General features: G+C 39.4%; 1 protein-coding gene and 1 long non-coding RNA gene across 2 annotated transcripts; one reads left to right on the top strand and one right to left on the bottom strand.

The window, feature by feature from the left end:
- The first annotated feature begins 1,327 nt into the window (after window positions 1–1,327).
- ptgs2b (prostaglandin-endoperoxide synthase 2b) lies at window positions 1,328–6,952 on the top strand. The gene is made up of 10 exons (XM_037770783.1): window positions 1,328–1,564; window positions 2,438–2,554; window positions 2,648–2,791; window positions 2,911–3,054; window positions 3,404–3,585; window positions 3,689–3,772; window positions 3,857–4,103; window positions 4,662–4,948; window positions 5,041–5,188; window positions 5,841–6,952. The coding sequence occupies exons 1-10, from the start codon at window positions 1,390–1,392 to the stop codon at window positions 6,251–6,253; spliced, it is 1,941 nt and encodes a 646-aa protein (XP_037626711.1). The 5' UTR covers window positions 1,328–1,389; the 3' UTR covers window positions 6,254–6,952.
- Window positions 6,953–8,088: 1,136 nt separating this feature from the next.
- Window positions 8,089–10,807, bottom strand: LOC119488840. Its single transcript, XR_005207040.1, has 3 exons — window positions 10,629–10,807; window positions 10,458–10,510; window positions 8,089–9,869 (listed from the first exon to the last, which is right to left on the bottom strand). It is a non-coding gene; the product is annotated as an uncharacterized LOC119488840 (long non-coding RNA).
- Window positions 10,808–10,933: the final 126 nt, after the last annotated feature.

Here is a 10,933-nt window from a genome sequence, read left to right as displayed (position 1 = left end):
TATTATTAAAAGATTCCCTTTTGAATCAGTCTGCTGGTCATTTTCAACCCATGTTTTAAGCCAAACACTGATTAGAAGACCCTTTGGGTTTGACACAATTATAATAAAATGTCTCTTTTACTGGATTTTTTTATATTGTATATTGGTAGAAATTAATTTTTTTTATTCTTATTTTATTCTAACGTTTTTATCTATTCTTTTGTTATCATACTGTTTGACTTGCACCAACAAAACCAAAGCAAATTCCTAGTGTATACCTCTTACACCTGGCAATAAACACCATTCTGATTCTGATTCTGATTCTGATTCTGATTCTGATTGCCATCAAATGTTCTGAAGAAGAAGCACTGTTATTTTAAGTTATATTTCATGTAGACAATAAAACAGAGGGAAATATCTGCCTGGACTTGATGTCACAAAGACAAGTGGCTTTTTAAGCTTTCATACAGCCTGTCAAGTAAATGTAATCATTCATTTCATTAGAGAAAAAAATCTTAGAGAAAATACATTAGCAGGTCATTTCTCATGAATCACATACAAAAACATTATTACTATCTTTCCATGTGTTTTTTTGTTTAGTATAGATTTCTTTTGTTACATTAAATCACACTATTTTTTTTTTGTATTTCTATTTATTTAACCCTATTTTAATCAGGAAAATCCTTTACAAGGGGAGATCTGGATTTTGGATTACATCCGTCCTCTGGTGGAAACGTGGTCTATATAATTAAGATATTCAGGGGAAATGTATCTTAATACTTTCTGTAGTACTTAACACCTTTCTGTAGTATTTAAGATCTTATACTGCACTAGAGCTTTTACTCTAGTGTGTTATATTCTATTTTAGCTTCTATCCAACTTTTAATTGTAGCTTGTTTTTATTTTCTAATCTTTAATGTTTTTATAACTGTTTTAATTATATCTTAATGTTCTTTTGCACTTTGTCGCAATGTTTTTGAATGTTTATGTAAAGCACTTTGAATTGCCCTGTTGCTGAAATGTGCTCTACAAATAAAGCTGCCTTGCCTAAGACACATTAATTTAAATGTAGGCCTAGTACTGAAATGCATTTCTGTAAAATCGAGTATTCTACAGCTTTGTATGGGAAGAAATACAGCCTTTACATATAAATGTTTGAACTTTTCAGACTTTTTGTTATAAATTCATCTCAATATTTATATTGAAAAGGGGAAGAAGGAGGAAGCGTTGGCAGTTAAATCAGTTTTTGGTGCCAAAAAAAAAAACGTACACATGATGCATCTGAAATCCAAAGGAATTATAGATTGTGAAAGATAAAATATTCCTCGAGCATCGCCACATCATCCACCAGACTGGTGCAGAGACTGGTGACGTCACTCCCCTCTCTCTCCTCGTGTATAAAGGTTCTGGATGAGCAGCAGGTTGGTATTCAAACTCTGCGCCTCAGAGCGACTCCACCGAAGAGGAGGAAAGGACAGAGCAGGAAAGAAAAGACGAGATCTGACAAAAAAAAGTCTTTGGAGTATGAACAGATTTATATTTGCAGTTTTCCTCTTGGCTCTGGGTTTTCTTGTCTGCGAAGGGGGTAAGTAAAAGAAACAGAAACTTTGATCTCACAGTTTAAACAGGAGGTAGCAATCTGAAATGTTCGGCTTTAAGTGTCTAAAGTTGTGTATTTGTATTTTTGTATTATTTGTGTATCATAAGATATGTAGGTTTATCTTTTATGTGATATTATAGCCTATAATAGGCCTACTGAAAGGTTCAAAATACCATTAAAGTACACCATGTCCTCATTAGCTCAGAGGTTTATTATATTATAGCATAATGAAAATTGTTATTCATTTTTTTTTATTTTTTAAGTGTCTAAAGTTGTGTATTTGTATTTTTTTATTATTTGTGTGTCATAAGACATGTAGGTTTAGCTTTTATAGTGATATTATAGCATATACTACCATTAAAGTAGACCATGTCTTCATTAGCTCAGAGGTTTATTATATTATAGCATAATGAATATTGTAGTTTTTTTTATTATTCATACATTTTGAGGCATTTCTAACAGACTTGTGTCTAGGGCTGCAACTAACGATTATTTTCATTGTCGATTACTCTGTCGGTTGTTTTCTTGATTAATCGATTAGTTGTTTGGTCTATAAAATGCTGATCAGTGTTTCCCAAAGCCCAAGATGACGTCCTCAAATGTCTTGTTTTGTCCACAACTCAAAGATATTCAGTTTACTCTCATAGAGGAGTAAAGAAACCAGGAAATATTCACATTTAAGAAGCTGCAATCAGAGAATTGTCTTTTTTTTTCCTTAAAAAAATTACTCAAACTGATTAATCGATTATCAAAATAGCTGGCGATTAATTTAATAGTTGACACCTAATCAATTAATTGTTACAGCTCTACTTGTGTTGAAGTGAATTGTCAGTAACCGTCCAACATTGTCTGCCACAGGTAACCCATGTTGCTCAGAGCCATGCCAGAACAAGGGCGTTTGCACAGCCCAGGGAACAGATGATTACGAGTGTGACTGCACACGTACAGGATATCTCGGAAAAAACTGCACAACACGTAAGTATTTAATGGCACATACGTGAGGTGAAGGTCAAATTTATTGTGGTGATTTGTTCAATAGTTCACTTTCCCCCCTCTTGGCTTGTACAGCTGAATTCCTCACCTGGGTCAAAGTATCCCTGAAGCCATTGCCCAATACGATCCACTACCTGCTCACCCACTTCAAGGGCTTCTGGAACATCATCAACAACATCTCCTTCCTCCGGGATGGCATCATGAGATACGTGCTGACATGTAAGAAACTCTAGCTTAAGCCAAAATGAGATGATCTTCACAACACATTTGTACGTCAGCTTGCAGAGAGGCGGTTGTAGCATTTATACTAATAATGAAATGCATTTTTTCCTCTCTAGCTCGATCCCACTTGATTGATAGTCCTCCAACCTTCAATATGGATTATGGTTATAAAAGCTGGGAGGCCTATTCCAACCTCTCGTACTACACGCGCACACTCCCCCCTGTGCCAGAGGATTGCCCAACCCCTATGGGAGTCGTAGGTGAGTTACACTCTCTGCCTTTGGAGAACCAGTTTTCTCAGATTCTTGATACTTAGCAAAAGCAGCTTGACCTCATTACATCACAAGCAGTGCACATATTGAAATCACTTCCACTGGATTGACTGAGTGGAAAGGTGCTGAGGGAACACACACAAACCTGCCCCAACAAGCCCAAACTAACGAACATAAAACCACATCGAACAGGAATTTACAGTGACCTCACTTATAACTTTTCCTACAAGTAAAAGTAAATCATCACATTTCAATCACGTTAATGTGTTTTATCCATACTGAACCGGCTCGGTTCTGTGTTATATGCTTACTGTAAAGTGTTTAATTGTTTCCCCAGGTAAAAAGGAGCTACCTGACGTTAAGGTACTGGCTGAGAAGCTTCTGTTGAGGAGACAGTTCATCCCAGACCCGCAGGGCACCAGCCTGATGTTCGCGTTCTTCGCACAGCATTTCTCCCACCAGTTCTTCAAATCTGATATGAAGAAAGGACCTGCTTTTACCCTGGCTGAAGGTCACGGGGTAAGCACGGCAGATTTCAAACCTCAACTGATTTTAGTGAGGAAAGAACAACGAGATTTTTGAATGAGTCTTTTTTATTAATGAGCGTTGTTTTTGCTTTCAGGTGGACCTCAACCACATTTATGGAGGCAACCTGGAGAAGCAACACAAGCTCCGGCTCATGAAGGATGGCAAGCTTAAATATCAGGTATGAGAAGAGAGACAGTAGTTTAAGCAGACGAATGCTTCATACCACACAAGTGTCTTAACAGTTGCTTCCTCTCTTCTGCAGGTTCTGGATGGAGAGGTGTATCCCCCAACAGTAAAGGAGGTGGGCGTTGACATGCACTACCCTCCTCACGTTCCCGACCCTCACCGCTTCGCTGTGGGCCACGAGGCGTTCGGCCTGGTCCCCGGCCTGATGATGTACGCCACCATCTGGCTACGAGAACACAACCGGGTGTGTGACGTGTTGAAGGCGGTCCACCCGGACTGGGACGACGAGAGGCTCTTCCAGACCACACGGCTCATTCTGACTGGTGAGTTTGCTGTAATGTAACAGGGAATATAAAGTCAAAACAATGACGAGAAAGGTGTGACGCACTGGTCATAGTATTTATGTCGTTACCGTTGGAGTTATGAATAGAGGAAGTTGCACTTTTGTTTCGTTAATCACCAACCAGCAACTGAATGATTTACTGAAAGATTTGAGAAAGAGGAAATGTTTCGTTTTTTATTGCTTCACACTTCACTGCATGTTTACTAACTATTCCTCATCACCAAAATGATTTAAAGATCCCCTCTAAACATGTTTTAAGATGGATTTTCCACAAAAAAGCAAATCACCTGGTTAAAAATACATACAGCTACTTTTTCTTCCTCATTGAAAGATATATTAATGTGCAAATATTTCTTATTCGCAAGTTTAATTGCTGGACAAGATGTCTCCAGATTCACTGAAAAGTTTATTCTCGGTGTATGTGCACTGGAGGTTTCAAGTTTCCTCATCAAAGTAACAAAAAGCAAAACACATTTTTTTTAGTGGAGAGGGACTTAAAACATCTATAATATAACATATTGAATCTTTTGTCCTGTAGGAGAGACCATCAAGATTGTGATCGAGGACTACGTGCAGCACCTGAGCGGCTATAACTTCAAGCTCAAGTTTGACCCCGAGCTGCTGTTCAACCAGCGCTTCCAGTACCAGAACCGCATCTCGTCCGAGTTCAACACCCTGTACCACTGGCACCCTCTGATGCCCGATACTTTCCACATTGAGGAGAAAGAGTACAACTATAAACAGTTTATCTTCAACAACTCCGTGGTGACGGAGCACGGCATCGGCAACCTCGTGGAGTCGTTTACCAATCAGATCGCTGGACGGGTAAGACTTGTTTGAGGAGCATTTAGATTGAGCTTGTAACACCGCTGTTGCTTTAAGGCAGATTAACTGACTTTCTCCATTCATTCTTTTAGGTCGCTGGGGGCCGAAATGTGCCAGGACCTGTCATGTATGTGGCAATTAAGTCCATTGAGAACAGCAGAAAGATGCGCTACCAGTCTCTGAACGCCTACAGGAAACGGTTCTCCATGAAGCCCTACAGCTCATTTGAAGACCTTACAGGTGAGACAATATACGTGCAGGTGGAAAGGACGACGTCCTAAGATTAGTGAAGAGGTTATTAACAATATGAAGTGAAAGGACATGTTGCCTCAGGCCAAATTATTGCTGCATTATTAATAGCACTGTCATGAACTGATTGCAGGAACTAAATTTGAGCTTGAACGTCACGGCCAAATGCTACAGATCTTAAATCAAAGTCATAGATTACTCATTATTAAAGAAATGGCACAGACTCCGTTTTAGTCCATAGTAACTTTGGTTAGAGGTTACGAATTTATTTCCGTGACTGTAAGAGCCAGATGTTCATTTCATCTTGAGATAATGTAAGCAGATTGTCATCACAGAGAGCAGGACATAAACAGACGAGAGAGACCTCCTGCTTCAGAGGAGAATATTTAAGTTTCTAAAGGAAAGAGGATTTAATGTTACTTGAAAAACTAAGTGTGATGCATGAGGAGAAAAGAGTAATATCGTATGCGTGCTTGTAAAAGATACAAAGAAGAGAGATCATTTTTATCTACTATTTGATTTGAATCAGTCAAAACACTGAGCTCATATTTAGACTAGCAGCAAACTTTGCAGCTGCTGAGCAAGTGAGGGAAGCCAGATTTGAGGCGCTAACTAAAACCGTGTCCTGCTTTGTGTTACTCAGGAGAGAAAGAAATGGCAGCAGTGCTGGAGGAGTTCTATGGGCACGTCGATGCCGTGGAACTCTACCCGGGTCTGCTGGTGGAGAAGCCCCGGACCAACGCCATCTTTGGGGAGACCATGGTGGAGATGGGGGCCCCTTACTCCCTCAAGGGCTTGATGGGAAACCCCATCTGCTCGCCGGAGTACTGGAAGCCAAGCACGTTCGGAGGCAGCGTGGGCTTCGACATCGTCAACACCGCCTCCCTGCAGAGGCTCGTCTGCAATAACGTGCAGGGCCCTTGTCCCGTGGCATCCTTTTCTGTGCCCAATGTTAAAGACACGGGATCCATGATCATCAACTCAAGCACGTCCCACTCGGGCGGGAATGATGTCAACCCCACAGTCATTTTGAAAGAAAGGACTACTGAGTTCTAATTTTTTTAATTTTATAATGTTATTTTTTAATGTATTTATTTATTAATATTTATATTTATTGTATGCTATTTATAACATTTTTTATATGTCATTTTGTATATTTATGTCTGGTTATCAAGAACAAAAGTCTGTGGTTGTGTTTATTTATTGAAAGATTAATTATGTTATAAGTTATTGTTACAGTAATGACCTCAGACAACGCAATTTGATACTTGAAAGTTAGTTTACAGCTTCAACTACGTAGTAAGGTACATTACATTCCTAATGCTTCCTTAGATCAACTGCTTCTCTTCCATTTATGTTCATGCAACGGTACGGCTGTCTCAGTGATCTGTTTTACAGAGATACAGTATAGGAGTGATGGTCACAGTGAACTTAATGACTAATCTTGACTCCCTTTGGATATAATGTTAAACAGTATGCATTCCTATTTCAGTATTGTTTTACTGATTTGTTTTGTACTTCAGTCTGTGTATTGGTTTGGGTAATTTGAAATTACCTTAATAACTAAGCTGCACTGTTGTCTAGAATTGCATTGTCGTTCTATAGAAAATGTTACATTGAGTTATATGAGCTTAAAATGGCCATGTACTGTAAATAACCTGTTGGTTAGTTTTGTTGTGAATGCCTATTGACTTGCAAGGTTGACACTAATAAATGCTACCAGGAAATGGAGCACATTTCTCAGAAACCAGCTGACATTGTTGTCATTTTCACTTTGTGACCCTGACTGTGCCCTTTAATAAACTCTCTGATTGCTACAGAAGCAGACAAGTTGTTCCTTACTAAGGAAACAATGTAATCCAAGCACTAGATAAGTGTGAAGCACATAACAGTTCAGAATTAATCAAATTTTGAAAAATGTATACATTTTGACAAATTGTAAACATTATGTTTCTTAGATTGGGTGTATGGGAACAGCAAGAAACAAATCCAGAATTGATTAAAGAAAACATATAGACAGACTTACAGTACAATCCGTTGCTCCTCTGTCAGTCAGTAACACACTGCTGTTAAGAACTCACAGTTTGCCAAATCGTCCACAGATATTTGAATGTAGGTGTGATAAAAGAGTGATACATAAATCAAATGTCTTTCCAAATTAGTCTTCTGCATTTGTATGCTACCAGAGATTTGGAGGGCAATATAATATTTTGTCATAAGTATATAGCTTACATAATAACTTATCCTAAAGCAGAAGAAAAAGTCTAAAATGTCTAAGTGATGAAGGTGAAGTGTGCCATCAGAATAGTTCTGTACCTATAGTGGTAGTACCTATATGGTTAGTATGTGTACAAAATGGAAAATGCAAACGAATCGCAGGGGAAAAATGAATTGTGAGTTTTGGTATGATGCAGAGACATACGTATTCTATAATAATAAATGGAATACCAAAAAGTAAAAATTGCAAAACCGTGGTAACGCCATTCACCTCACTCAGAGGCCATCCTTGCCATAATAACACTACTTTAGGACCAACAGAAGTCAGACGGCGGCTGGCAATACCACGGTTTTGCACTCTGCGGCTCACATTACCGCAGTTTCACAAGCGAACTAGGAGAACTACGGTGGTCTTCAGGTAACGTAAATACGTAAAAGCCCCTCTCTAGAACCAGTGTTGGTTTGTCCGTTCTGGGCTACTGTAGAAACATGGCGGAGCAACATGTCGGACTCTGTGAAGAGGACTCGCTCCCTATGTAGATATGAAGGGCTCATTCTAAACTAACGAAAACACAATGATCCTTAGTTTCAGGTGATTATACACAAAGGAAAACATAGCTTTGAATATTATATTCCATTTCTGCTAATAGATCCCCCAAAATGTTACACACTGTTCCTTCAGAAGATAAGATAAGGTGCAGTGTCGCCTCACAGCATGAAGGTTCTGGGTTCGAACCAGCCGGCTGGCTGGCGGCTTTCTATGTGGAGTTTGTATGTTTTCCTCATGGCTGCTTGGGTTAACTCCCACAGTCCAAAGAGCCTGTGATTGACTGGCAACCTGTCCAGAGTGTACGCCACCTCTCGCCCAATATCAGCTGGGATTAACGACCCTAAAGGATAAGCAGGAATCGTTATTGGATGGATAGATAGTAAAAGCTCCAAAGGAAAAAGACAGTGAGTGGACCTTGAATTAAGAATATTTTGTCTACTATTCTTCCCAAGAATGAACTTTATAGCTGCACTCATGTACACTTACTGTACATATAAACATATTCTCTACAGGTTTGAAAGTGAGTTTTAAACAACAGACGGTGTTCACAAAAGAACAAATGACCAACAAATAAATGATCTTTGTAATAAGATTAAGGTGATACTCATTTTTGAGGGGGCGTTATTTTAATCTTAACCTACATTTCCAGAGCTTTCACTTTTCAGCACATCAGTTAAAACATGTAGACACTTGTCAGGCTCGAGGGGGTCTGCATGCTGTGAGCCAACATGGCACGATCTTCTTATTCACAGATAAGTCAGTGTAACCTTCCATTTTCCCTTTGAAGGTATGTCTGTTAATTAGCGGAAAGATTTTTTATCAGTTCATATTCCTGAGGCAAAGCAAGAGTGCCATATTAATACTACAACGGTACATTCCCAGCAACCGTTTCTGTGTACTGCTTCTGTTTTTCATATCATGTTGTGTTGATTTTAGATTAGTAACATACCACACGCAACATGGCGTGTCTCAAGGAGGAAGCGACAAGGTCGGCTGTGGTATTATGCACATCCCTAAAACTTTCCATGACTTGATGTTCGTGTTGCCGGGAAAAGATGCAGAGGAATAAAAATACCTTTTTATATGGGGTGTGAAGACTAGCACCCAGTCCAAGAGCATACAGGAAACCGGGCCTCAGCAGTATGGGCTGGCAGTGCGACAGAGGAACCCATTCCAAAACAAACTTGGTGGATGTAACGTTGACGTGACTGCCGGCACATAGTGGTGAGTTAGGCTGCCGGGTATCATCCCATCTAAACACAGACAATGAAGCTAAATTTTCCCATCCATTCACACATTTCTCACAACCGATATGAGCACATTTACTGTCTCCCCTCTCACTGGACGATTCGAGGAAATTAGATTAATTAAGTCATGTGCATCAGTTGTCATCTCAACTGAACCTGATGAACAGTTTCTCCTCCATCTCATAATCTTTGTCCTGTACTTCAAAGGACCAGGCGTAGGATTCCCCGTCAGAGGGACTTGCCCATCACGGCATGAAAATGACCTAATTGTGTGTGCACATTATTTGTTTTCCCCACTGTCCTTTGCTCGAGGGTGAGTATTATTATTCTATCTATTGTGCATCAATGGCATGCTCAGGTCCCGGTCTATGAGATTGAGCGGGGGAGCCCATCTTGCTTTGTGTGGATGTAATGAGCATGAGCAGGCCGTGGGCCCTAGTGTGGGAGTAGATCAGTAAACTTCAGTGAGTGTTTTCCCTTTGACTGCTTCTGGACCTCTCTGGAACCGATCCCGGTGCGGAGGCCGTGATACAGAAACCAGAGTTACGTGACGTCTTGCAGGTGGCAGGACCTGGGGTCAATTGGGAGCTGGCGCCGGCCACCTCCACTCGTGAAGCACTGGCACTGATCCACCGGAAGCCAATTGTCTCTTACATAACTGTAGATTTAAATGACACAATCACAAATGTAGATTATCTGAGAGCACCAAGAATCCCTATTAGTTACTACCAAGGTAGAATTTACTCTTTCTGGGGTCGGTACAAAAACACTATGTCACCATGTAAAAACAAATTTGTAATTATTAAAATCTAAAGCAAAAAAGGAACAAAAAACTAAATAAAAACAAGCAAACTACAACCAAAACAACAAAAATCAATAAGTCAACAATAATAAAATTGCTAATGATAATAATAACAACAAATAACAAGTCAAAAACTAATTTAAGCACCATTAAAAAAAACTGCATATACAGCTGCCGAAATATGTATAAATAAACAAAGAAAGTTCCTCCATAATGATCATATAGTCAGATATTATGTAGCACAACGTGTCGTATGTGGAGAAGGGCTGGTGTTCTGTGCCATCAGGTATTTCTTTTAACTCTTTTTAAAAATAGTTTTATTTGTTAAATGTGTAATGTCTGATGCTAAACCATTCCATATTTTCCTCTAAACACAAACGTGCATTGCCTTGCATTGTTTTTTGAATCAGTGTGAAGAACTGTGTGAAAAGGTTTCATCCATACCTTCTCCAATGACCAGATTAACTAAATTTCAGGCAGAGTCAGGCCACCTGTGCCTAGTTAGACATAGGGAGAAGCGATCAATTAGTTGGTTTATTTCTAATATAATCACTAAGATGTATGAAATGAAATGGTGACCATGTTTAAGTGCTTATCTGTGCCGTGGGTATTCACCTTGGTAATGTTCATTAATTGTAATTTTCCCTGTTTAGTAGTGTCATTGTGGTTGTGGGCAATCTGAGCTGAAGAGGAAGAGGGCCCTGCAGTCTCTTACGCCTTCTGTGTGACCAGACACTGTTGACTAGTTAAGGGTGAGGGAGCATAATAATTTATCTTAAGAGGAAACAGTCCATTAATAATTGCTCACCTTGAAATACTTGTTTGTTCAAATGTTCACTATGTCACTGTTTCAGGTTTTAAAACAGGTTTCAGTGTGAATTTCCCCTTTACCCCCACGCAGTGGTTCAGTCCAATTAGGG

Source organism: Sebastes umbrosus, chromosome 5 (assembly GCF_015220745.1).
Source record: "Sebastes umbrosus isolate fSebUmb1 chromosome 5, fSebUmb1.pri, whole genome shotgun sequence".
In the NCBI taxonomy this organism is placed as follows: Eukaryota; Metazoa; Chordata; class Actinopteri; order Perciformes; family Sebastidae; genus Sebastes; species Sebastes umbrosus.
This window is presented reverse-complemented; position numbering and strand designations above follow the sequence as displayed.